General features: G+C 58.6%; 2 protein-coding genes and 1 long non-coding RNA gene across 6 annotated transcripts; 2 read left to right on the forward strand and 1 right to left on the reverse strand.

Moving 5' to 3' along the window:
* The first annotated feature begins 3,147 nt into the window (after positions 1–3,147).
* On the forward strand, positions 3,148–6,155 carry LOC121657789 (glutathione peroxidase 3-like). The gene is made up of 5 exons (XM_042013885.1): positions 3,148–3,525; positions 4,537–4,690; positions 4,912–5,029; positions 5,224–5,323; positions 5,414–6,155. The coding sequence occupies exons 1-5, from the start codon at positions 3,163–3,165 to the stop codon at positions 5,636–5,638; spliced, it is 960 nt and encodes a 319-aa protein (XP_041869819.1). The 5' UTR covers positions 3,148–3,162; the 3' UTR covers positions 5,639–6,155.
* A 670-nt stretch (positions 6,156–6,825) lies between these two features.
* Positions 6,826–22,515, reverse strand: LOC121657788 (TNFAIP3-interacting protein 1-like). 4 transcript variants are annotated; one of them, XM_042013881.1, is made up of 18 exons: positions 22,435–22,515; positions 14,938–15,108; positions 13,821–13,943; positions 13,450–13,532; positions 13,155–13,223; positions 11,264–11,455; positions 10,994–11,088; positions 10,834–10,915; positions 10,505–10,597; positions 10,194–10,259; positions 9,898–10,029; positions 9,686–9,814; positions 9,255–9,371; positions 8,815–8,940; positions 8,325–8,405; positions 7,996–8,190; positions 7,653–7,743; positions 6,826–7,313 (listed from the first exon to the last, which is right to left on the reverse strand). In XM_042013881.1, the coding sequence occupies exons 2-18, from the start codon at positions 15,068–15,070 to the stop codon at positions 7,288–7,290; spliced, it is 1,833 nt and encodes a 610-aa protein (XP_041869815.1). In that variant the 5' UTR covers positions 15,071–15,108; positions 22,435–22,515; the 3' UTR covers positions 6,826–7,287. The 4 variants fall into 4 exon arrangements, with proteins under 4 accessions (XP_041869815.1, XP_041869816.1, XP_041869814.1 ...); XM_042013882.1 differs by lacking the exon at positions 22,435–22,515 and adding an exon at positions 20,971–21,091 and having other exon boundaries at positions 10,505–10,594; XM_042013880.1 differs by lacking the exon at positions 22,435–22,515 and adding an exon at positions 20,971–21,091.
* Positions 20,172–21,794, forward strand: LOC121657790. The gene is made up of 2 exons (XR_006013717.1): positions 20,172–20,898; positions 21,570–21,794. It is a non-coding gene; the product is annotated as an uncharacterized LOC121657790 (long non-coding RNA).
* Positions 22,516–26,462: the final 3,947 nt, after the last annotated feature.

The following is a 26,462-nucleotide window of genomic DNA, read 5'->3' on the forward strand; positions in this document are numbered from 1 at the left end:
AGAAAGGGGTAAAGCAGGGAGAAGCCAGGACATTTCTTAAAGCATTAAGATGGCAGAGAATGGATTTAAGCTGAATTTTCAACACTGTCAAGTTGGAAATTCCTCCTCCAGGATGGAGGAAGATAACCAAATCCCCCTGTGGCTCTAGCTTCAGTGCCTGAGCAGTGCTGGAGCTTGGAGGCAGCGTTTGCATGGAGTTTTGCCAAGGAAAAATGCCTTTCTGTTGAGAAGCAGGTCCTGGTTGGGTGACGCTGTAGCAGGCAGGGTGATGCAGGCACTGAAGTGATTCAGCATCCACTGGGATGCTTCCCTGGAGGTGCTGGCGTGTGGCAGGAGCTGGCTGCTGGCCTGTGGGGGCTGCTGCTGGGGGAGGCAGATGGGGCAGCCCCAGATGGGAGAACAGGATGTAGAATGCTGGCTCTCACCTTGCCTCTGGGCAGCCTCCCTTTGCAGGGGGAAGGGGAGACAATGGGCCAGGGCCATTTCTACAGGGAGCAAATCTTCCCCTGGGAAAGGAAGGGATGGCAGTGCTGGAGGGGGCAGAGCACATAGCCTGGGGGCTGCTGCTGGGAGCACTCAGGAAGGAGGACCCTCATTCCAAAGGGTGCTGAGCCCCATGCCCAGCAGGGAGGCTGCTGCTGAGCCAGGGCAGTGTGTGGGAGCACCCGGGCTGGGGCAGAGCAGCGAGGGCTGGCAGCCTGGGGAAGCCTGGCGCTCGAAGAGCCGGGGCCTCTCGCCTGGCAGAGCTTGTTTTGCTTTTGCTTCCCGTTGCACACTTAGAACAAAGGTTCAAAGGTTGCCCTGGGATTGATGCCGGGCCAGGCTGCCAGAGGGAAGCTGCACAGCTGCTAGCCAGGGCAGTGCTGCCTGCTGCTGCCTGAGCTCCCTGCCACTGTCCTGCCATGCTGCTGGCACCATCCCTGTCCCTCTGCATGAAAATACTCCTCGGTCAGCTCTGGGACAAGCCCAGCCGGCAGCACCACATGGTCCCCACCGCTGCTTTCACATTCCCGGTGCTCAGCTGTGGCCCTGCAGCCTGGCACAAGGTCTCTGCAGCCCCAGCACACAGCTCAGGGGACAGCCAGGGAGGCTGGTGGCAGCAGTAGCATGGCGGCTGGGGGGCTGGAAGCGCCTGGCCTCCCGCCCCGGACTCCTGCCAAACATCTGCAGCAGGCGGAGCTGGCTCCCGCCCGGGTCCGGTGGAAAAACAACCGAGCAGGAAGGTTCGTGCAAGGGTCAGCCCGCCCAGCACGGCTGCCTTTTGGGGTGGGGGACCCTGATCCTGCAGGGTAGAGCAGTCTCGGTGGAGCCCCTGGCCCTCTTAGCTCTCCCATGCAGCCTCCGGCATGGCATGGCATGGCATGGCATGGCATGGCATGGCATGGCATGGCACAGCACGGTGGGGACACTGGGTGACACACCCAGGGTGCCATGCAAGCTCAGTGGCAGAGAGGGAGTCCATCGGCTGTGTCTCATTAACTCCTCCCCGATTCCCGACCTCCACCAAGGCTGATTTGGCACTGGGACCCAAGGAGAGGGGACTTGGATGAACAGGTCCCTTATTTTTATTTTGGTTTTAGGAACACTGAGTTCAGGAGTAAGTCAGACTTCCACTGCTCGTGGCAGGGATCAGGGACACGTGGAAGGGACACAACCACACTGTGCCACAGGGAGCACAGCCCTGAGCAGCTTCCCAGGTCTGTCCCAGCTCTGTTGCAGGAGGTGGCTCAAGCCCTGGTCAGGGTCAGAAGCGTGAGCACAGCGCTGGGCACACACTGGTCCCTGTTGGCTGCAGCATGCAGAGACGTGGAAGCAGTTTGCAGGCCAGGAGCTGCACCCCCACGGGCCCAAATCTCCCTAGAGCCTGGGAAGTAGGTGGGGAGGGTCAAACCCTGGGTATTGGCGCCTACAGGTTTTGGCAAGGAGCCACCTCGCTCCACCCACAGCACCCCTGTTGCTAGCTAGCCTGGCTCTTGGCATGTTGTGATGGGCTCTGTGCAGTCCCCAGGCAGTGGCCGAGCATCCTGGGGGTTTGCCTGGAGCTGGGGGAACACCCCCCATTGCCTGGGGACCAGGCAGGGCAGGGCCAAGCCATTTCTCCAGTAGCAGTGCAGGTTTAAAGCTTTGGGAAATGCTGCCGGTGACAGAGAGACCCCCAGCTCCCCTGCTCCACGGGTTCTCTGTGTGCCTGGGGGATGTACCCAACTCCCAGCCCTCCCACGCCAGCTGAGGCTGCAGCTGGAGCCTCAAACATCAGCCTTTCCCAGGACATGGTGTTCCTTCTGGTGAAGAACATGGATTGGGAGATTGCTCCCAGCTTCCTCTTAACCCATGGCCACACTCCCCTTCCTTGGTGGCATCTCTAGCAGCTGGCTCGGTGACAGCATCGTGGCAGGGCTGACCCTGCTTTCTAGTAAAGCCAAACCTCATGCTGGCGCTCATGGTCCCCACAGGGCTCACCCACTGCCACCCCATCCTGTCCTCCACCCCAGGCCAGCTTCCCCCCAAAACCACAATTCCCCCAGCTCCCCTCCAGCCAGTTAATTCTCCCATCAAATAATTTTGTTGGGGGATTTCAGTGAATTTACACCTCATCACGGATATTTTCCTTGGAGACAGCCCAGGGTAAATGTTCACATTCCTTGGCTAAGCAAACAGGACCCTGGAAACTCCTGCCCCTGGGGACACCAAGGGCTAAGGAACAGCAGTGCCCTGCCCTTGACCCCAGCAGGGTCATCATGGAGCCACAGCCCTCGAGCCCCAAAACAGCCCCTGGCAGGAGGGATCCTCCTCCAGAGCTGCTTCTGGCAGCACCTTCATTTACCGGGCACAAAGGAGAGAATCGGGATCAACCTTCCCCAGCCCTGCTGGAGCAGCCATTCGGGGGCACCCACTGAACCCCGGCCTGGCCTCCCCGAAGGGGAGTTTGGTCCCTGATTCTCGGGTGCCAACACCCCACTTGGGGGGAAATGTCACCCAGGCTGGGTGGCCTGTGCAGGATGGGGCACCTCTCTCCCGCGACACCTCTCCCCCCGTCCCCTCTCCCGCCCTGGCCCCTCTCCATTCCCCGTCACCTCTTTCCCCCCTTCCCCCCGATACCTCTCCCCCCACCTCGCGGGTTTAATCCCGCCTCGGGTAACACGTTGCACAAACCCTCGGCACATGCCGCTGCCCCGTGTGCCCGTGGGTGCCCCGGGTCCCCGCCAGGCCGTGGTGCCACCCCCGGGCGGTGTCGGTCCGTGTGTCCGTGTGTCCGTCCCAGAGCCCACACGGTTAACGCGGCCCCGGCCCGGCCCCCCCCGGCCATTGGCTCCCCCCTCGCAGCCCCGCAGCTATTTCTCGGCCGCCGGGCTCGGAGGTGACAGCAGGCGACAGCGGCGCTCGTCCCCGCCGCTCGCCCCGGGCTGTCAGGGGGGTGCCGGCACCCCGCGCCCAGCCATGGGGGGCTGCTCCCGCAGCAACTGGATTTTGCCCCTTTTCTTGGCTGGGCTCGTCCAGCTGGGGCGAAGTGAGGAGAGGGAGAAGGTAAGAGGAGGGGGACACCCCCACGGGGCGTTCAGGGGGGGTTTAGGGGGTGTGTGACACCCGGGGGAAGCGCCTGTTTCCAAGGCTCTCTGCAGGACTCCCCGGGGCAGGAGCGGGGCACGGTGGCCCCGTGACTCCCCCTCCTTCCCCCTACAATCCCGGTGCCTGGATCACGGGGGGATTTGCTGAGTTAGTTCTTGCCAAGGGCCAAGAATCGCTGTCCTGAGGTTGGGGACAGAGCCATGTGTCCCCCAAGTGACCTCCTCAGGAGCAGAGCACGGGCATTTTTTTCCGTGCAATGTCCGGGGGATTCCCCCATGTCTGGAAGGTGCAGAAGGCACCGTGTCCCCACAGCCCAGCGGGCAGGGGCAACTGTCAGCCCCCCAGCCACCGGGGCCCCACAGTGCCACGGAGCCTTCATTCCTCGAGCACAGCCCCTGTGACTTCACCTCTTGCCAGCTCCCAAAATAGCCCCTCGGTGGCACTTGGCTGAGCCTGGGTACCCTGGTGGGGACAGGAGACGGGCTCCTCTGGGTTAACCGCTGCGGCCCCGCACACAGGGGCTGCTCCAGCCCGACCCTTCCCGGCCCCCTCCCCATCCCACCCGGAACCCCCTGCGCTGCCCCTGTCCCCAAGGGTGCCGGGAGGGGTGGTGGGTCCTGCTCACTTGCCCACAGCCTCGGGATTCTGGTGCTGGCCTCCTCCTGTGCTCCGGCTGTTTTGCAGCCACTCGCCTTCCTGCTGCTCCCTGCTCGGTAAACATTCCCCAAGGTGCAGCCAGAGCCATGTGCATCCGCGTGCTCCAGTCAGCCTGTCCCACCACCGCGACCTTGGCATGCCAGAGCCTGGCTGCTGCCAGCACCTTTCAGGGCAGGGGACACAACGCTGGCAGCCGTCCCCGCAGCCAGCAGCAGGGCTGGCCCCATTGCTCTGCTGGCCGTGGGGAGGGATGGGGAGCGGGGCGGCTGGCAGCCCCCAGCCCGCTCCCACGGGATGCTCCTCGCCCCACAGGTGGACTGCTACCACTCGGTGAAGGACACCATCTACAGCTACGGGGCCCTGACCCTCGATGGGGACGAGTACATCCCCTTTGAGAGGTACAGGGGGAAGACAGTGCTCTTTGTCAACGTAGCCACATACTGAGGCCTGACCCTGCAGTATGTTGGTAAGGGTCCTGCGGGGCACGGGCACCTCGGGGTCAGGGCAGGGCCCAGGAGTGCGGCCTCTGGCATGTCTGCAAGGTCCATTCTGCTTTGGGGAGCTGGGGAAGGGTTAATGCCTGCTCCCCAGGGCCCGGCCTGACTGGGAGGGTCCCAGGCGGTAAGTGCAGGTGCGGAGGTGTGCCCGGTCCCCTGCTAACCCACCCCTGGCTCTCCTTGCATGCAGAACTGAATGCACTACAAGATGAACTAAGAAACCAGGGGGTCGTGGTCCTCGGCTTCCCCTCCAACCAATTTGGGAAGCAGGAACCCGGACAGAACTCAGAGATCCTCCCTGCGCTTAAGTGAGTACTGTGGTGGGGGCTGTGGGACACCTGATCCCCTCGGCTCTGCCGGGGTCCCAGCCAGGCAGTGGGAGCACAGGCTGCAGCTGCTGCTGGCTGTGGCCCCCAAACAAGGGGTTTGGGGTCCTGTCACCACCCCTGTGCAAGCACCCAGAGCTGTCAATTGCACAACATCCTGTTCCCTGCCCTTGTAGGCATGTCAGGCCAGGAGGTGGCTTTGTTCCCAACTTCCAGCTGTTCCAGAAAGGGGATGTGAATGGGGCCAATGAGCAGAAGATCTTCACCTTCCTGAAGGTGGGTGCTATGGCAAGGGGAGATGAGGGGGACACACCCAGCTTGCTTTTTGGAGGGGCAAGGCAGTGATGCACTGGCTCCCCCTTGCAGAACGCCTGTCCCCCGGTGGCGGAGGAGTTTGGAAACCCCAACAAGCTCTTCTGGGAGCCTCTGCGGAACCATGACATCAAGTGGAACTTCGAGAAGTTCCTGGTGAGCCCCGAGGGTGTGCCGGTCATGCGCTGGTACCACCGCACCAACATCTCCGTGGTGAAGAATGACATCATAGCCTACCTGCGGCAGCGGGTGCAGCACCAGGAACAGGCTGACCAGTAGAGCCTGGGGCCCTTGCATGAGGGCCAACATCCCCCCACAGCTGCTTCCCATTCCATTCCCTCCCCCAATGTTCCCCAGCAGCAGGAATCACGCACTGTCCTCTCCATTGCTCCTGTCTCTGGCACCCCCCAGTCAGGATGCTGGGCTGGGCAACCTCGTGGCAGAGACCTCAGCGATGGCAGTGGGATACTTCCAATATCCCTGTGTCCCACCTCGACCCCTGGTGGTGACACCTCCTGGCCTCCAGCTTGCCCCCTCTGCTCCACCATCCCAGGCAGTGGGAGGATGCAGGGGCTGGCTGTCCCTGGAGCAGGAAACCACATCTCCATGAAGGCTCGGCCCGAAAGCCCCTGGCTGGGGCGGGCCCGGCCCAAACGTGCCGAGCACGGAGCAGCTCTTCAGTGCATTCAGGCTGCCCGTGGTCCTGGCACACAGATGTGCTGCTCTCCTGGTCAGGGGTGGCCAGCCCCTTGCCACCCACCATAGAAACACCAAATAAAGGCTCTGCAAATGTGCAGCCCCACTTGTTGGCCAGGGGTAGGGGGGGAAGAGTGGGGGGCACAGTGGCCAGCCTGGGGGTAGCAGCGCCTGACTGGAGAAACTCAGTTTTTTCCACAGTAACTGCAAATGTGGACTTCTCACAGCCCAGCATTTGGGAACAGGACAGGGAGTGAGTGCAAAGCACAAGTGGGCAAAAGGGGCTGGAGGTGGGACTGGGGACAAGTCCCAGCAAGGAGCATACTGGAATCCTGTGCTTCCTGCTGTCACACATGTGACAGCCATGCTTACAGAAACTGGGTTGTGTTTGTTTTTTTCCCCTCCAGACCTGTTTTGTGAAGCAAGATTTGCTGTGTGCAATGTCAAAGACTGTCCCCAAGGCCACTGCTGCATGGAAAGGCAGAGGGGGCAGCAGGGGCTTCTCTGCCCTGGCAGAGGTGGGGGGCAGGAGAGGGGAGGGTGAGGGGCTGAGCTCAGCACACAGAGGAAGGTGGGGGGCACACACTTGGGGCAACAGATTCTGGGGTGCCCAAGCAAGGGTTGGGGGTCCCCTTGGCACGAAGTCTGTTTCTATGGCTATACCCGAGCACATGGGGACCAACAGCCCTGGTATCCTTCCCACTCCCCCTCCCCAGGCAGAGGCTGCCCCACAGGAAGCAGCTTTCAGGACAAAACCAGAGAGACTCAGCCACACTTCAGTCCTTAAATAAATACTAAGACACCAACCACCCTCAGGCCGGGCCATGGCTGCGGCCAGCACCTGCCTGGGAGTGTGGGGTCTCCCACTGCCGGGAGAGTCCCTGCTGTTACCCGCTCCTCCAGAGGCTCTGGACTGGGGTAGCTCCTGGGAAACACTGGCTCCTCTTCCCTGAAGGCCTGGCTTGGGTCTACAGCGATGCCAGGCCTGGCTCCTTATGAGGAAGGGGATGGCTGCAGGGGACTGACCCCGTGCTGGCTGCCATTGCGATGCCACCTTTAGTCCCTCCTTCATGATTTCCTTGGGGGAAGGCGCTGCTGAGCCCCCACGTGCAGCACGTGTCCTTGCACAGGCATGGGCAGCCGGAGGAAGCTCCTGGACACACACACACGGGCACACACACACACACCCTACTCCTCTTCCACTGGTGTCGGAGCGTGGCCGGTCCTTGGCGTTAGGGCAGTCCAGGACCTGCCTGTTCTGAGACACAAGAGAGGGGTGGCACAGGGTAAGCACAGTTCTTCATTCTCACACAAGCCCCACAGGAGGGATGCCAGCCATGGCATGGTTGTTATCCCTGAGCACCACCTGCCGTAACTCCATGAGCTTTTGGGGCTCAGCCTGACTTTGGGTGCTGTGGGGATACAGGGATCAGCCCCATGGCATAATCATCCCCTCAGCTGATGAGAGGTGGGGACTAAGGGGAAATGACCACTGCCTGGAGAGATGTGCCCCCATCCCTCCCCACTTGTTCAGCCAAGTGCCCAAAGTCTCAGGGTGAAGGACGGGCACCCCTGCCAGGAAGGGTCTGAGCCTTACCCAAGTCCTTGGGGACCGGTTTCACCCCGGCCACTGGTTGGGCGTTCTGGCTGTGAGCCATGGCACAGGGCGGGCGCCAAGGGTACTCGGGCTGTGGGAAGAGATGGAACAGAGACAGGGAATTAACCTGGGATGTGAATCATGAGGCTGCACTCTGTGATTGATTGACAAGGTGTGAGGAGGAGAAGAATGGGGTGGAAAGGGGCTGAGCAGCCACATGCCAACAGGACACGTGCTCAGCTCCCTGCTCTGGGACGCGGTGGCCCTGGAGGGCAGGGAGCCCCAGACCCACCCACATGTCACCCTCTGCTCCCCCCTCCTGCTGGCACAGGTAGAGTCTCACCGGGGGAAAGTGGTGGAAGTTCTGTCCTTGTGTGTGCTCGCCTGGCGTGGCTGGCGGGTATCGGATCTGCTGCCACTCGTCGTAGCCGTGGTACATGGGGTGAGCCATGGGGGGACTGTACTGGTACTGGTACATGGGGCAGGCTGGGCCCAGCGGCCCCGGCCCCGGCTCAGGGTGCAGCCTCTCTCCAGAAGCCTGCAAGGAGCCAGGACAGATGCTGGGGAGATCCCAAGGGCAGCCCACCACCACCCCCACCACCACCCTCACCACCACCCATTACCTGCAGCCCCCAGCCCTTCTGCCCAAAGAGGGTTTCCTCCCATCCCTACCTGTTTGTGCTGTTTCAGCAGCTTCTTCAGCTTCTCCTTCTCCTCCTTCTCCCTCTGGCAGTCGTCTTTGGAGGCTCGCAGCTGGGAGGAAGAGGGGTTAGTGCAGAGCCCACCCTGCCACCCCTCATCTTCGTGGATTGGGGTTGCTGAGGGAATGCCTGCACCAGTCTCCCCAGCCAGACTGCCAGGAGGGGTGCAGAAAGAGGACATGAGTGAAATGAGATGCTCTGGCAGTGACAAGCAGCAGAAAAAACACCCCTCTGGCCCTCCTGTCCCCCTTCAGCCCCTACTCTTAGATATGTACACAGACTGTGACACTGGGGACAAGCACCTCTAACACACCCAGGGCTCCCAGAGCGCTGGTGTTGACACCCAGCCCCTCCTCCGAGGTGGATATGGGGATTGTGACACTGGGGACAAGCATTTCCGAGACACATGGGGCTGACATGGGGCTCCCAGAGCACTGCTAGTAGCACCCAGCACTGCTCACCTGGTTGTTGGAGAGGACCAACTGCTTCTGCAGCTTTTCCAGCTGCTGCTTCAGCTCCTCCTTCTCCTCATTCATCCTCTCCCTGTCACTCCGTTCCCGCTGGAAGTCTTCCTCGAAAATTTTCACCTGTTAGGAAGAAAGAATGTGGATGCACCAGGCTGAGGGCAGACACCTCCCCTAAGCAACCCCATCACTGCGCTGCCATCCTTGACTCTACCAGCCATGCCAAGCCCCAGGCATGTGGGCTGGCATGATGGCCCATGGCTGTGGTCCTTCCAGATGAATGCTTGGAGGATGCTGAGTTGGGTTCCCAACCCCCACCACCCCAGCACTGACACCTGCCCAGCTGCTGCGCTGCTCCAGGCACACAGGGCTTTGCTGTGGAGATTCAGGACATGTATTTCTTTCCCCGTCCCCAGTGGCTCTGTGTCCTGCCCTACCTGCTGCTTGAGTAGCTCATTCTGGGTCAGCAGCTCCTGCTGTGGCAGCTTCCCTGCCGGCTCCATGGCAAAGATGGGTGGTGGAGAGGCTTGGACGTTTAGGGCCTCTTCTAGTGCCTAGAGAGGAAGAGGAGGGAGCAGGGTCAGAGCAAATTCAGTGCCCAAGATGCCTCTGGAGGACCACGGGCATGTGCCCAGCATGGGAAGTGGGTATAACTGGGCAGGGGCAAGAGGGACAACAGACCCTCCTTGAACCCCCCTTCCTGGGAGCCCAGAGGGATGTGGTGGGCCTCATACAAGTGGTGGGCCTGATACAAGTCTCTGCCTGGGCAAGAATGGGTTATCAGGGTCAGTTCTGGATTTGAGAGAGGTGAAGAGACTGGAGAACATTAAAGACATTTTGCAGTGAAGGCTTGTGCCCTGGCCCCCACCTTGTTCAGCCTCTGGATCTCCTTTTCCTGGTATTCCCGCTGCCTGGTGACCGGAGCCAGCTGCTCCTGCAGGAACCGCATCCTCTGTTGCAGGTCCCTCACCTCCATGGCCAGCCTCTCCTTCTCTGCCTGCAGGACCCAGAGTGGGGGGAGATCAGCCAGGGCAGGGCAACAGGGCTGGCAGCTCCCTGTCACCCTTCCCAAGGACTCGCCTCCTCTGTTTCGATCCGGGACTTGGCCAGGAGCAGCTTGCGGTCAAAATCCCGTTGCTTTTGCTCCCGCTCCGACTCCAGCTCGGTCACTGCCCTGCGGGCCTCAGCCAGCTCCTGGTGTAGGTCTGTGACCTGCCAGGAGGGAGTGGGGATGTTGGCCTGGAAGGACTCACACTGGGGGAAAGGAGGTACAGGCAGCCCCCAAACCTCCCTACACTGTTTCCTCTGAGTGCCCACAGCCAGCACCCAGCAGAAATGTGCCCCCCAAGCACCCAGCCCTGAGCACCCAGGCCTACCTTCTGCTCGTACTTCTGCTTCATGGAGCGGAAATGCTGATCCCATTGCTTATTCACCTCCAGCAGCTGCAGGGAGAGAGGGATGGCTGAACAGGAGCCCAAATCCTGCTACGAACCAGCTGTGGTGGTCCCCAGCAGACTCCTGTTGTGAAAGCACTCTGGAGACCAGCTGGATGGGGATCCCAGCCCCAGCAGTGCTTCCTTGCAGCTCTGAAGCCCTGCCCCAGTCTCTCGGTGCCATCCCAGCCCTGTGCCCCCTCTGCCCACTCCCCGCCTCCTTAGTGGTGCCTCCCTCCCAGCCTGGTCCTCACCTCCCTGCGCTGGTGCTCCAGGATCTTCACCTTCTTTTCCTTGGCCTCCAGCTCTTCTCTGCCCGGCGCCTTCTCCACCATGGCACCGCTCTGCTGGACGCGCACGGGGGGGACCCTCAGGGCTTTTGTGGAGGCTGTGCCCAAGGCCGGCTAAACTCAAGCCAGTTCCCCTCCCACTGCCTCCCCCATCCCCTTGAGACCCTGAGAAGTCCTGCTGGTCATACTGGGACAAACTGGGGGCTCAATTAAAATGAGGCCGTCTTTGCTGATGTGTCAGCGGGCTCCCTGCCTCCTTCCCAGCCCTCTCCAAGGAGATGCTGCCTCCTCACCTGCTGCTGCTCGGCGGCTTCCCTCTTCCCACTGTCCTGGCTGCTAAGCGTCACCATCCTCCGGAGCTCCTGGTTCTCACACCTGTGGGCAGGAAGGGATGGGTCAGCAGGAAGAAGCTCCCAGGGTAGCCCTGTCCCCATCCACATAGCCCAGCCTCACCTGAGCTTCTCCAGAGCCTGGTTTCTCTGCTCCAGGTCATGCTCCAGCTTGGTGCGCAGCTCCTTGTTCTCACTGTGCAGTGTCTCACACAGCGTCTGGAGGGTGAACACTGGCAGTGTGAGGGCCGTGGCCAGCCCTGGGCCACCCACCTCCCAACAAGCCACGCTAAGGAGGTGGATGTCCACCTCAGGGTGAGCAGGAGGGTTTTGGTGGGGCAAAAAAACAGAAGGGGGAAAACCTCCATGAAGCGCCAGGCCAGCCCTCGCTCACCTGCAGGAAGGATGTTCTCTGCTCGTTCTTGTGCACCTTGGAGGCCAAGCGCTTGAGCTCGGAGGCCATGTAGCCCATGCGCACGAAGACCTGGTCCTTGCTGGCCTCCTTGGCGCAGCCACTCAGCGTGTTCTCCAGCTGCTGCAGCTGGGGCAGCAGGTTGGCATCCTCGTTCGGTGGCTGCTCCAAGTCCTGGCAATGGGGAGGGGATCAAGTGTGGTCAGACCAGTTAAAGGAGCATTGCAAAGTTCCTCTTGGGGCAGATCAACCTCATGTCCCATCAAAGGCTGTGGTGGGGAGCTGGACCAGCACCAAGACACTCTGCAGCACCCCTCAGTATGCTGAAAAACTGTGTCAGCTTTGTGACGGTCTGACTCCCAGCTGCTGGATATGGCACACCGAGACCCCGGGTGGAGGAGGACATGGCAGCAGCCCATGGACTCCCTGTGCCCTGGCGTAGTCTGAGCAGAATACACTCTCAAATCGCTGACAGCAATGGAGGCATCTCCACCCTTGGTCTCTTCTCCACCCGAGCTCTCCCCATCAGCACCAAGACTAAAAATCCCAGCTCCTGAGACTGTCCTCTCTATGTACACCCTGGTCTGTTGCTGGAAGGGGTTGTGGTCATACCCCAATCCCCACGTTCTCCTTCCACCTGCCCTCCTTCTGTGCTCCCCTGCTGCTGTGGCACGCCAGGCACCAGGAACCCAAGCCCTCTGGCAGGTGACAGCCAAGAGGGTGACGCACAGGATTTAAACAGCAGCTGGGAAAGCCCAGATCAGAGCACACCCACCAGTGTCAGGGCGTACCCTGCCCATGGCAGGTGTCCCCAGGAGGTTTATGCTCCTTTGGTGTGGTTAGTTAACTCCTCCATATCCTAGGAGGTGCTGCTGGCACAACAGCTGGCGCACATGGCACTGCTGGGAGGAGCTGGGGATGTGCTGGCACACCTACGCCTGCTCCGCTCCCAGCCCCGCTGACTCACCTGCTGCCTGTGGGAATGCCCCAGGTTGCATCACAGGGCAGCCCAGTGTGTCCCCAGCATGCTGACCCTGGAGTTTACAGCCCCAAACCTGCCGTGGGAAGGTGTGTGTGGGGCACAGCACACCCAGCTCCTCCCACCCATGTCTGCTGGCAAGGGAGGCAGTGAGGACCCAAGCTGGGAGAATCTGGGTGTGTGCACAGGACTTGGACTCTGCTTGGGCAGCAGCAGCTGGTGGCTAAGCAGATCCCATTCTGTTCTCCATCACCTCAATAGCTGCACCCCAGGAGGGTCCAGTAAGACTCAACCCCTCCAAGAGCCTCTCTGGCCAATAGGAATAGGATGTACAAGGAGAGCATGTCCTCTTACTGGTACCATGTTGTGCCAGCTGATGTTCATTCCCCTTAGGCTCCCCATCCTTTCTCCCCTCCCTTCCAGCACACAAAAAACCAGACCAGGACAGGTCGGGCAATAACAGCCAGGAGGACATTCAGGTGGCAGCAAATGGAGCACACAGAGGTACTTTGGCTAGGGCAAACCCTTCACACAATGACAGGGCTTGGAAACCTGGTCCTCCTACCCAGAGTGGGCACCAGCTGAACATCAGAGCATCACTGACAGCTACTTGGGTTGTCACAGCTCTTCCTTCCGCTGTTGTGTGGCATCTGCAGACATCAGTGTCCCCATCTGGCTGGGGCTGCTTCACTGGCCCCTTCCCCAAGCCCAGCCAGGCCCTTGTCCAGTTTATCCCTCCTCTGTGGTTTGCCCAAGGGCTGCCTTGACATGGGTCTGCCAGCCCTGCTGGTGCCTGCCTGGGCACAGCACTACAGCCCTGCACACCCCCAAACCCCTGACACTGACTGGCTTGACTCCCCACCCGCGAACACCAAATCCTGCAGGGCCACTCACCGCTCTCCTGCTCTCCTGGGGAAACCCCTGCGTTTCGATGGCAACGATCTCAAACTCTGAAGAGGATCCCTGCAAGGAGAGGCAGCCAGGTCAGGGCTCCCCAGGGAATGGCAGCCCAGGATGCCCACCACACAAAGAGAGGGACCACCAGGAGTACAGCAGGGGAGCTGACCCCTCCTTTCAGGTTTATCCCTATTTCTAGAGGCTAAAGGCTGCCTTCTTTTGCTTTAATTAGATGGAGAGTCCCTCCCTCTCCAGCCATGCCAGCACCAGCTTCCACATGCAGCAGACTCACACTCGGAGGTGATTTCCGTGCTTCCGTGTCCGGCTGGGCACTGCCTGGCACTGCCCGTGTGAAGCTGGGATCAGGGCCGACGGCTGCGGAGAGGGGAGAGGATGCAGCCATGAGCCTTTTGGAGAGCAGGGTGTCTCCCCACCTGGCACAGGGATGCAGACAGCAGACCCCTGCAAAGTCAGCCACTGATGGATGATTTCTGCCCCAGCTATGGGGTGGGACAGAAACTTCCTTTTAGGAGGATGGCAGTGGTTTGATACACTCCAGAGATGACATGGCAGCAAAGGACCTTCATTAACGTCTCTTGCACAGCCTTTCCCTTCCCCCAAGCTCAGGATTCTGAGCCATCAGGTTATTCCTCCATCTCCTACCTCCAGTTTCCACCAAGTCCTCCAAGGAAGGTGATCCAATCAGCATTTTGTTGTCCTTCACGAGGTCCTCTGCCTTCTGCCGCAGCTTGGATGCCTCGACCTGGGACTCCTCCAGCAGCTCTCCTGTTGTGGGCAACAAAAGGATACTCAGCCTCCTTCCCTGAGTGCCTGTCCTGCAGTAGTTCCATCCACCAGCACCAATAACCCTGTTTGGCTGGAGAAGTGCCCAGAATAGTCCTTCTTCAGCTGGAAACAACTATTCTGGGATAAATCCAATGGCAAAGCTGGATCAGCGGCTCACTGGTTTCAGAGATCCTCATGATGACACACACAGGTCTGGTTACAGGGGGCAGAAGGGCACCACTGTGGCTCTCAGAGGTCTCCTCTGCTTCCCAGAAGATACAAATTTAAGCCTGGGTGGTGCACTGAGAGGTGCAACCTTCCCACTCTGGGGTCTGGCACGGGCAATGCAATCCTCCCCCAATGAGGGGGGGACTGCTGTCACACCAGCGACCAGGTAAAGGCATGGTGACACAACAGGAATCATGAGGCAGGTGGAAATTTGGCTGCAGAAGCCAAAGGAGGAAGCTGGCTCACGAGACAGAAAGCAAAACTGGGGGTGGGAGCGGGGGAAGGCTGACAAGAAGAAAGAGGGTGGCACAACTCAGCTGGGACATTTCAACACTGGCATGTTCCTGCTGCCTCAGGGAGCACTCAACGTCAGGTTCCTTAAGAAACACCTGGGAAAAGCCCCTGGCCCAGCAGGGCTTGCAGGAGGTGGGGATTTTCATCAAAAGCAAAACAGATCCCAGCACCTATGAACTCTTAAGGAGCTGTCCTTGCTCCAGCACTTGTCTTTTCTTTCCAGCTGTTTATTCCACCATAAAACACCCCAGAAGTTCAGCAAAATTCTTGCTCCCTCTGCATTGCCATGTGAAAAAGCTCAGATATCCTGCTCAACCCTCCAGGACAGGGAGAGCTTTGCTGCTGCCCCAGTGCCAAGACTCCCAGCTTCTACCAGCACCCTTCCTCAACCAAGCAAGAAACCCCCGGCTTTGTGGGCACACGCTGGGCTGCCCCAAAGGCAAATCTCATCCCCCTGGCACACAGCAGTTACCGATAGACTTGATCCCTTGCATCTTCTCTTTCAGCCGGGTGTTCTCCTCCACCAGCCGCTCCAAGGCCGTGGATCCATTTTCCTTGGAGCCCCCGCCGGGGTCATATATATGGTAAGGTCCTCTCCCTTCCATGCCTGCTGTTCAGTCGCCTACCTCCCAGCCAGGCATCCCTGCAAGGCAATGGAGCACGCTGTCACCTTGCTCTGGCTCCAGATGATGCCACAGTCCCCTGGCCCAGCCCTATGGGGGGTCTGGGATGCTGTGCTGGTGCCTCACTGCTCGCCAGCCAGCCAACAAGTGACCCAGGTGAAGGCACTTCCCCCTCCAGCCCTGCTTGGGGCAAATGTGTCAGGGTGACTCATAGCCATGAGAAGTGTCACAGGAGGAGGCATCACCAGCAGCCTCACTTGGGGCTGGCTCTCCATGCAGAGCACTGGAGTCACAGAGAAGGCTGCAACCCCTGGTTGCTGCATCTCTGGAGAGATGGAGACCCAGCTCAGGAACATCCACCCATGCCAGCACAAACCTGGGCGCTGTCACCAGGGCATCCTGCCCAACAAACGGTATTTCTGGGGTGCATAAAGGCTCGTGAGGGGCTGTTTGGGGAGGGGCAGTGTCTGCAGCTCCAAAAGCCTTAACCAACAGCTAGGGGGAAGTTTGGGCAGTATTGGGGGATGAGGCCCAGGAGCCAGGCAGGGACCCACTCTGTCCTCTGGCTCAGCCAGAAAAACTGGCTGTCAGCAGCATGGCTTCCTGAATTGGGCACAGGGAACATCCGGGCATGTGCTGGGCTGGAAGCAAAGCCCAAGGAGACAAAACACCCGCAAGCAGTGTGTGCTCTTTGCTTTTCTAATTCCTTGCACTTGCAGGTGGCCTAAGGCCTCCCCTGTGCTGAAGTTTGGCCTGGGGACAGCTGGTCAGGATCCTGGCTCCAGGTCTCACCCATCTCCTGGGGGGATAAAGCAGGTGCTGTGAATCACAGCACAGCTTATCAGAACTACCCCCCATGATGCCAGCTGGTTATAACATGGAGCAGAGCAGCAGCTGAGAAGGTTCCTGTGCCAGCTAGAGCCGCGGTGCTGCCTGGGGGCACAACAGGAGTACCCCAAAGTGCTCTTCTCCCAGCCAAGACAGCTGGTGAGCAGGAAGGGACTGAGAGGAGGCATTTTGAAAGGGGAAGGGGGTAGCCTATACCCGAAACGGTCTCAATCTCAGACTAATGCTCATGCCATGAGTGATCCAGGCTGATCTCCAGTTTGGATGACCTGCCTGCCAGGGAGCGGCAGGGACTTTCCAGATGACAACTGCCACCTGGCAGCATCCACAACTGGAGCAGCAATTAACGCCTGCCTCAGCGACAGGGAATTGGGCCTGGCCTCAGCAGTACTCTGCTTCTGGGAGATGCACTGGTGGGTCTCACCATCCTCCTGCTCCGTGGGTGCTGCCAAGCCCCCCATTGCCTCTGGCCCTCCACAGGGAGCCAGTGACCCTGTCCCAAGCAGGAAGTGGAAGTGGTGACCACTGGAAGCTGCCCAGCTGTGGTGGTGTGGGGTGAGCTGAGGAGAGGCTATTCCTGGAGCCCAGAGCAGCTGACAGGAAGCTGTGGAAGAACCAGGGCCATTTCTGAGCTGTGGGTCCCTGTGATGGCAGCACTGTCACAGCTGGTCTTAAATAGAGGACAGGTTTGGATTAGGTATTAGGGAGAGATTCTTTACTTTGAGGGCTGTGAGGCACCCAAACAGGCTGCCCAGAGCAGCTGTGGCTGCCCCATCCCTGGAAGTGCTCAAGGCTAGGTTGGATGAGCCCAGCACATAGCCCAGTGGGACCCTTGTGGCTGGGAAATGCCATCACCTGTGGCCATGCTACCCACCTGGCCAGCCCGGCAGACAACAGGGATGGCGTCACAGCCTGGCTGGGGACATGAGTCTCCCTCTCACTGCTGTCCAGTCACCACATGCTGCTCCAGACCTCGGGTTCTGGGAACACCTGGGTACCAAACCCACTCTGCAGTGACCACTTTGCAGGGCATCCGCATTGTGCACCAGCACGAGCCCAGGTGTGTGTCAGGGGCGGCAGGGAGAGAAGGAAGGAAAGGGAAGAGCTGCTCTCTCCTGCAGTACCATCTCCCCATGTGGCTTGGAAGCAGCCTGAAATACCAGTCCTCATTCTCTCAACGCCAGACCCCAAACCTGGAGGTTTTCTGCCTTGTCCCACAGCACATGGGAGGTCCCTGTCCCCTGTGCACCCCTGTAGGAATCCCTCAAACACAGTCCAGCTGCACTGATCACCCTGCCAAACAGCAGAGCTCACTCACAGTGATCACATATTCTCCCATCCAGATGGAACCACTGAAAACCTCTGATATTCCCTATTCTCAAGATTCTATCAGGAACTTTTCTACTCAAGGTCTGTACCCTACCAGGGAGATTGCAGCAAAGGGACCACAGGAGCTGTTTTCAAACAACAGCTGGGGAGAGGAACTGGACTATCTCCAGCTGATGGAAGCCACAAATTCACCAGCAAACAATAGCCAGCAAGAGGGAGGGGTTTCCACAGCATTCCAGGCCATCACTGGGGACAGGGTGGGTTTTCCTGGAATGGAGGCACAGTCCAATTTCTGCAAGGAGCCGCTGGAACAGAGAGGTCACCCTGGGGACCAGAGACCAAGCCACTGATCCCAATCTTGGTTTGTTGTAGCTTTTTTCCTTAAGAGTTCTGACAGGTGAGATTTACAGTGAAAAATCTCATTTCAATAAAAACACGAGGGGAGGAGAGAAGGGACCACAGACCAGCACCTAACGGTGGTTAACTACGCAAAGAAAACACAGCTACCACAAACTCCAGCAGAAACCACCAAACCACCAGAAAACACTTTCCTCTTTGCCAGTCAACAGTTCCTAAGGTGATCTGACAGTATTTCACAGCCCTGGGGGCTGAGGGCCAGGCATGGACCGTGGCTGCCCAGCTGCAGCTCGCTGGCTCCGTGCCCAGCCACTGTCAGAGATTGCCAGACGGGCACCCGTGGGTGTTGCTGGTTCCATGTGGGACACCAAGACCTTTAGGTAGCAAGTTTTTATGGCAACTCAGCAACAGTAGAGAATGAGAGTGTGAGTGGGCAGGGGAGACTCATGGGCAAAGACGAAATCAGAGTGGTGTTTAAATAGCTGTGCTGTGGCTTGGGAGTGAGCTGGAGCTGTCACCGCTGTCACCCAGAACAACACGCATCACTGCCACAGCAATCACTGTACCAGCCACGCAGAAGTGGCAGAAGGATGTGATTCCTACTTTACAATTACTGAACGCTGAAGATACCAAGGCTTGGGATGTGAATCCTGTGCAGGAGGGTGCTGGCACTGCTGGGGGTTTGCTTTGGGCAGTGACCCCAGGGTGGGGAGCAGCCTCCCAGAGCTGCAGGCTTGGCAGCCCTTCAATTCCCATCCTGTGATGGCCCAGCCCTAAGGAGAAGGGGGTTTTCCTTACTCCAGTGCACAATATTCACAGGAAGCCTCCTCCGCACCAGGATCACAGGAGGTGAAAGCAAATCCCTGCAGGCTGCCAGCATAATTTTCCCATGACTGGGGCTGCTGGGTCCCTGGCATGCCTCCTCAGAGGGAAAGCAAAAGCCATTCAGACAGACACCATGGAACAAATTTTTGTTGTTTGTCTGTCATTTTACTGGAAAACGCCTGGAAATGATCAGTTTGATCATTTTACTGGGAAACACTGTAGCCCCCAGACTGGTTTTCTTCTAGAGAGCTCCAGCAGCTCTCCAGACAATGGACATCCATTCCTGGGCTGCTGGACTGGTCTCATTTGCAGGAAAGCAAAAGTGGAGCTGGCTTTAGGAGGCAGCAGTAATGAGACTTTTTGGGCACTGCAGTCCACTGAGCTGGGAGTAATAAAAGAAGAGAAAAGCAGGTATTGCAAGGCTCAGGTCTCAAAGGGAAAGGTCTGAACCTCCACTTGCAGAGGTTTCCTTTCCAGCCAGTTTAGCCACAAAGAGAGGGTGGGAAAGGCGAGAGCCATACCCAAAACACAGCAGGTATTAAAAGATGTCCCCCAGCCAGAAATCCCACTCTCGCCTCAAAAACCCACCTCCCAAAGAGGCTTCACTAAACAACCTGCTTCTGATGGGGCTGCTCACAAAGGAAATAAAGCATTTCCCTGGGTCTGCCAGGTTTACAAACATGGGTAACCACACACAGCTGCATCCTGAGCTCCTCAGGATAGGCTGAAGCTTCAGTGCAGGCAGGACATGCAGCCAGGCATGGTGCTGGTGCTCTCCTGGCAGCATGGGGGTGGATTTACGCAAGACCCCGTCTTCTGCTGCAAAGACATCTGGCTCATCCTGCCTGCTCCACTTCTCCCTGCAGAGCTCAGCAGCATCATGGCTGCTTGTCACAGCACTCCAAAGCAGAACAAGGCATAGCCACCCCTTTCCTTGTAGCCTTTTCCTTGCTTCCAAGCTACTCCTGTCCATCTTGGTGTGCTTTGGCCAGCAACAACCAAGTGGCAGCAGACGGTGGCACCACAAAGCTACACCAGCGAAGTTCCACCCAAAGTGTAAGGACTGCTGCTTTAAAACCAAATCTGCAATGCCACAAGAGTAGATGGTTCGGTTTCCTCCACCCACGAGAGTTCTGTACCAGCTGCTGGCAAACAACAACCCATAGCCCTGTGGTAAATAGGTCTGCTCAGCGTAGGTCGGGCCGAAAGGGCGTTGTGGGATTTTTTGCAGAGCCAGGAACGATGCCAAAGGCAGCAAAAAGCCTCTCCTGTTTTCTTCTTGTTTACTTCACCTCACTACAGAGACAGTTCTCAAGGATGTGCCTGGTTGGAGCCTTCCTGTCTCCAGAACTCATCCCAGTGCCCAAAGTCCAGTCTCCAGAACGCTTCAGCTGACAGCGCTCTTTGTGAAATGTGCACTCCAAAAGAGCTTGTGGCAGCAGAACAGCTCCCATTCCCCCAGGTGGTGGGAATAACCCACCCAAGTGATGGGAATAACCCACCTAAGTGATGGGAATAACCAGCTCAATGGAAAAGGCTGCATTTGACTTCTTGATATAGGGGACAACCTGTGTATCAGGGACACAGGGACAGGACAGCCGGATCTCTCAGAGGATGCAGATCCCCGTGAGTCCCACCTGGAGCTATTCTCACCCAAAATCATCCGTGACAGGCAGCATCTTTTTTATTTTTTTCTCTGCACTCCGTGGCGATCTTAGCATGGAACTGAGGGAGAGGAAAGGGGTAGACAAGCTGCGCCTCCCTCCCAAAAGAGAAGGATGCTGCCATCCCTGCTCCAGCTATTCCAGCCTCTGATCCGCATGCGATACGGACACACACGGCTGGACCAGAGTGAAAAAGTCAAAGAGAAAGGAAAACAGCATGGACAGGAGGGTCCTTGAGGCCACGGCCGCCGCAGCCCCCCTGGAGGGGACACGCGCTCCGGCGCTGCCCGGGGGGGATCGCAAACCAGGAATAGTCGGGAGGCAGATGCGTGGGCCCGGGGAAACGCCGGGGTTGTGCAAGGCGGGCCGAGGGAGGAGCGGGGCCGGGCACGGCAGCGGAGCGGGGCCGCCGCGGGGCATCGGCACCGCTCGGGGGGCGAGGGGACCCCCACCCGCACCCCGCCGAGCCTCCTCCTCTCCCCCCGGGCACCGCCGGGAACACAGACACCCAGCCTGTCCCCCGCGGGGGCCGGCAGCAGCCCCCGCCCTGACCGGGAGAGGGTAAACTGAGGCACGGCACGACTGCCGCGACAGCCTGCGGCACCGGGCGGCCCCGGGGCAAATCCCCGGGGGACGGCACGGCCCCGGTCCCCTCCGGGGTCTCACCCCGACCACCCGAGCGGCCCGAGCACCCGGGAACCGGCCAGATACAGGCAACGCGCAGCCCCGATCCCGGCAGTTCCCTCCGGCCCGGGCCCCTTCGCTGGGGCGGCGCGACCCCGGTGCCCGGTAAGAGCCCGGTGCCCCGGGCAGGGCTCCTGTCCGCGAGGGCGGCAGGGCCCCGCAGCGCTCCGAGCTCACCTGCCGTGCGCACCGCGGCGGGGCCGCTGCCGGGATCGGGATCGGGGTCGGGGGCTCGGTCCGGGTCCCTCCGCTCCGCCACCAGCACCGGGGCTGGTTCCGCCCCCGGGAAATTCCCAGCCTGACTGACAGGCGGCGCAGCCAATCGGCGCGCGGCGCGGGGTATAAAGGGGAGGGTGGGGAAGGTGCTCGTCATGGCGGAGCTGTTGTCGCTATTTGTGTCCCTTGTGGGTTCCCTGGGGCTGCACGGCCGTGCCGCCCGGCTGAGTGGGGCTCTGAGGGGCGGCATCAGCCGGCCTGCGCCTTCCTTCTGTGGGTGGTTCCGCTCGTAGGGGAGCGGCGAGGCCGAGCCCTGCAGCGGCTCCCCCGGCTCGTGGAGACACAAAATGGCGGGGCCGAGGGGGGCTCCCCGCGTCCCCCCCGGTGTGGAGGAGCAATGGCTGAGGGGAGGCTGTGCTGAGCCGCTCTGCTGGCCTCGGCACCGGGAGGGAGGAGGGTGGTGCTGCCGGCCGGCTGAGGCTGATGTTCCTCTGAGGCAGGGAGAATTCCCCACCGAGCCTTGAGGAAATTCCACCCTTTAACCGGAGCGTGTATTCCAGGGATCTCTTTCCTCTGTGCTGCTGCTGGAATTGTGCCGTCATGAAGCACCGAAATCAGCCAGAGGAGCAACAAGCACAGGGAACACCTGGTTTCACTCTAGTCTTTGGGACTTGCTCAGCAACTACCTGATTTTCTTTCTTTGGTTGGTTTTGCCACAAGGAGAAGGTGGTGGGTTTTTATTAAATATATGTATAAATAAAAGCAACAAACCAGGAGTGAAGAAATCCCGTTGTAAGCAGCTGTGCTGCTCTTTGCCTGTACTCCAGACATGTCCTCCTTAGGTGACCTGGTGCTGTGTTCATCGAGGTCCTTCGCTGGAGCTGCCCCAGTCCTGGCTTCTTGCTCAGCTGTATTCACACAGCCGCACCACTTCTTGGGGATTTGATGTTTTGGGTTGTAAAAATTAAAACCCCACAATCTCCTTTTCCTGACTGCCCTTCACTGGCAGCAGGACGTCACCCTGGCAGCCTGGCTGGGTAATGAGAGCTCAGCGCTGGTGGGACCCTGATGTGCTCTTTGTGCTTGTGTTTGAAGTCTCAGCTGGGGATGAGACAGCAGGACCCCACACATGCCCAATATCTTCCCTTTTGTTCCCTGAAAGTCTTGTTTTACCCCAATGAGAAGCCCAGTGCTGTTCTGCAACCCTTCAGAAAACCTGTCTTCAAAGCTAAATGCAGTCCCACAGAACCAGAAAACACTTTGTTTATAAGTTAATGCCTCAGCCTGCATGAAATAATGAAACCCTGCTTATTTCTGTGAGGAGAAAAAAGGGTGGTTTAGTTTTTCAGCACCCCAAAAGCTGCCTGCCTTCCCTTCACTCCATCCCAGGCACTCTCACACCGAAAAAATCACCGCACTACTCACCAGGCTGGGTCCTGGAGGGGCCTGGGGGGAGTGAGAGCCCTTCAGAGCAGGAGCTCTGTGCCTGCAATCCCCAAATGCAGGAAGGCTGGCCCAGCTGAGCTTACTTTTAGGCATGGAGAAGGGGAATTCCCCATGATGGAGGTCCCAGACAGCCTCTGTGTGGTTTTGATAGGGAGCCAGGCACCACTTAAAGGGCTCTCCTGTGCCGTTCCTCCCAGGGGCCTGTCGTGTCAGGTATTAGTCAGCAGAAGCTGAGGTGGGGGGGCTGTCGTGGAGGCTGTGATTCACTTTTGGACAACTGGAGAACCTTGTTACATCATTTTCCTTGCCTGGTTTCTGGGTAACTTCACCGGGATTGCAAACATGTGCTTTTTCTCAGAGAAACTGCTGCATCTGGCAAGAGGCATTGTTCTTCCATGTGTATTTCCACCTCATCCTTGTCTCTATCTGGAGTCAGAACAGGATGCATCTTCCCGGGGAAGCAGGGAAGAGCTGGCTCTGTTGATGGAGGCACACAGGTGATGGTTTTCCTGGGTTGCAGAGAATCCCTGGAAACCATCCACCAGGAGAACTGGCGGTCAGAACCAAGGTTGGAGCCAACTGGTGCTGGAATAACCACCAAGGCTTTAAATGTTTCTATTTTATAGAGGCTGATTCCAGCTCCCCAGCTCCTTGCCAGCAGGTACAGTTGTACCTGGCAGGGCATTTGGTCTACACTTGCCAGGTGTGAACTGCAAGGCCTGAAGAGGGCCCAGCTTTAGTCCATCTGATTTGGATGGCAGGAGTGTGAGTGCTGGGCAGGAGGGTGAGGAGCTGTGGGTCTGGGGTCTGCCTGCACCTGGGAACCCGTGGATGGCATGCCCTGACCCAGTCCCTCTCCACCTCTCTAGCCAGCTGCTCCTTGTGTTTTTACCTGAGCTTGTCAGCTCAGGCTGGCCCAAACACCAGCATGAATTTCACTACGAAAACAAAAGGCTTTTGGTCCTGCTGGGCCTTCCTTGTTCCTTTGGTTCCTCCATGCTCCCCGGGGAGAAAACTCGCCTGATGGCAGCTGTGGTTTATGAGCACACCTGTGTGGCTGTGAGGGTGTGTTCACAGCTGACACATTGACATGCTAGGGGGGTTTGTTTTGGCACAGAGAGTTGGGTTCAGCACCTTCAGTGGCAGCTCACTTATGTGAAGATGCTCTGATTGCTGCTGTGTTGTGGAAATGAGCTGAGAAGGAACACAGGCTGTGGATGGGGCTGGTGGAACTCCCCTGTCCTCAGCTCCGGCTTGTCTCAGATCAGGTCTGGCTTCCTTCAAGTCGATCCCACTCCAGAGTGAGCAGGGTGGTCCCAGTGGTGTGAATCCAAAGTGGAACTGGCCCAACAGCTCACATTGCCCAAAATATCCCCCTGCCCTCTGTGCTGCTGGGCAAACGGAGCTCACTTGAACCCTGATGGTTGGCTGTGGCTGTGCCTGGAGCTGGCCCTGGAGCAAGGTGGGAGCAGAGCAGGCAGCGGATGCAGCTGGTTTGGCACAGCATTCCAGGGAGACTCATGGGCTGAGCCCTGCAGGGGGCTGCCAATGGATCCCTCTTGGCATCAGCAGCTGGGACCTGCTGTTTGTGCTGTGCTGGTTGGATGTGTCCCAGTGCTCCGGCAGCAAAAGGAAGCAGAAGGCCGACAGTGACGCTGTGAGAGTGGGGAGGAAGCTCTGTCTGCAGGAGGGGATTTCCAGAACATTGTGATTTGCTGCGTATGCAAATCAGAAACTCAAATTAACCTGGCAGGATGGGAGGGCTCTGGAATGGAGGGCAAGGGAGAGGCAGGGGAGGGAGTCTGGGATAGTTGGCTGCTGGGAGGGCAGAAGGGAGCGTGGAAGGGCTCAAGATGGGAGAGAAGAGAGGTATTGGGGAGCAATCCTGCTCCACCAAGCCTCTGCGGTACCCTGCCTTCACACACCCTGGCTTTCGAGGGATGCTGGGCTGCACTCACTTTGCTGGGTTGACCCTCTTGCTGAATGAGGGCTCCCTTCTTCCTCTGCCTCTGGCATGTGAGGCTGGCTGGACTCAGTGTCACCCACTTCACAGGAGATCACCACCTCCTGCCATCCTCTCCCTCCTCCACAGTCAGCAGGGGATGGGTTGTGGTGGGACCTGTTGCAGTCCCGTAGTAGATATGCCAAAAACTGTGGGAACCGGGTCTGGGATTGCTCAGAGGATTTCCTTGCATGCCTTAAGCTTTGAATCATTTGGAGTCTCAATGTACAAAACCAGCAATACGCACAGAGGGGATTTTCCTCTCTTCCTCTCTCCCCAGGCTGTGTCTCATCCAGTTGCAAAGGCTGAGAAGAGGGCTCAGCAGCAGTCATCATGTCCTGTAGAACTGCTCCAGAGATGTGGGAACAGTCCTGGAGAGCTCAGCTGTTTCCCCAGCCCCAGTTCACTGTGGGGAACAGGCTGGGCAGTGAGGGCACATGGATATGAGGGGCAAGGCTCCTGCTTCCTCCTTTGGCTTGGGAAGAGGAAGAGCTGAAGAAGAAACCTCTGCCACCTCCCAAGACTGAAGGCTGGGTCTCTCCCCTCGGGGGAAGGGGAGGACAGCAGGTGGGATGGAAGTGGCTCACATTGTGTCAGAGATTAAGGCCAACATCCCATCTGCCTCTGTGGCTCCTCCTCTCCAGGGGCTGGCAGCAAAGAGGATCTGCAGTGGCTGACTCAGAGCAGAGGTCCAGCCCTCTGCGCAGCAAATATGGGCTCGTGGGATTTTCTGAATGTTGCAACCTGTGAAATCTGGCCTTGGCTTTGCCTGGAAGTGAACCCTTACCCCCAACATTGCTGGTCAATGTGCAAAGTATAAATCCCAGACTCTTCCCTGCAGCAGCCCTGAAAGCTAAAGCGTGGATGGCCAGCGTGGACCTGCCTCCAGCCCTTACCCTGCTCACAGCCTTGCTAATTCTTCTCCCTTCCTTTCCTAGCCTTCCTTGAAATGCTCACCTCCTTGTTGATCACAGAGGTTAGGAATGAGATTTGTCACCAACTGCTCTCGGACTGGGCAGGTTGGAGCCAGTGGATGGAGCAGAGGTGCTCCTGGACAGTGGTGCTATGAAGTGTATTTTCTCTGGAGACCAGGATGCTACAGGGACAGGGATGAAGCTGCTTTTTGAGTGAGTCCCAGAGGCTATGCTAGTGCTTCCCAAGATCCTATCACCCTCCTGGCATTGCCTTAGGATGGGTAGCTCTGCTGAGCTCAGGGCAGTTTGTGGTTCTTTGTAGGGCAGATGCAACCCCAGCATGGGGCAGGTGCTGAAATACCCTGTGCTCAAATAGGGTGCTGACTGTGCTCGAGTGTTTGCAGCAATTAAAATACCACTGGCTGTTTTCTTTTCCAGCTGTAGCAGCAGCCGCTGCAGGAGATGGATTACTATGGCACTGGGGCAAGACAGGCTTTTTGGCTGGAGGACTTTTCCAGGAGAGAGAGTTGCTGCAAGGAGGAAACCTCATCTCACTCTCCCTTCCTGTCCCCAGACATTGTGTGACTGCTATCTTGTCTGCATTGTAGGAGCAGCCTGCAGCAGGCGCCAGGAAAATTCCTGGCCTTGGGACCAGCATGCTCTGGTCAGCCAGTCCTCCTGCTGGTGGCATCACCGTGAGCCAGGCTGGGGACTGGCTGTGAAGGGCTGACTTGTGGTCCTGTGCCACTCCAAGACATCCAGGCTGTGGGTGGTGAAATCCCTGGCCATTGGCTTATAGCAATTGTGGTACAGCCAGAAAAGGCACTGGAGTGTTTACACCTGTCCCCAGGGAACACCCCCCTGTACAAACCCCTCAAGTGTCTGTTTTGGCAACAAGAAGGAAGCAGATGATGGCTCACGTGTTGTGGCCCTGTGCTAACGCCAAGCAGGGTTTCCCCCTGCTCTGGAGGAACAGGGCTCCACTGCCCCAAATCTGGCTCTCCCAGGGGTGATGGGCTACCACACAAGCCTCAAAACTTCCTTGGGCACTGCAGCCAGGTCGCTGAGCCCTGTTCCCAGCTGCAGGGGGG

The sequence above is a fragment of the Corvus kubaryi genome, unplaced genomic scaffold (genome assembly GCF_017639235.1).
Source record: "Corvus kubaryi isolate FWS band 111438036 unplaced genomic scaffold, C.kubaryi_AGA036_p1.0 split1-37374, whole genome shotgun sequence".
Taxonomy (NCBI): domain Eukaryota; kingdom Metazoa; phylum Chordata; class Aves; order Passeriformes; family Corvidae; genus Corvus; species Corvus kubaryi.

Coding starts and splice junctions, on each gene's coding strand:
- LOC121657788 (XM_042013881.1), bottom strand. CDS start 15,070: ATGGAAGGGAGAGGACCTTACCATATATATGACCCCGGCGGGGGCTCC. Junction 10,916..10,993: donor CAGGCTCTGGAGAAGCTCAG/GTGAGGCTGGGC, acceptor TCCTGCCCACAG/GTGTGAGAACCAGGAGCTCC. Junction 7,744..7,995: donor ACTTCCACCACTTTCCCCCG/GTGAGACTCTAC, acceptor CTCTTCCCACAG/CCCGAGTACCCTTGGCGCCC.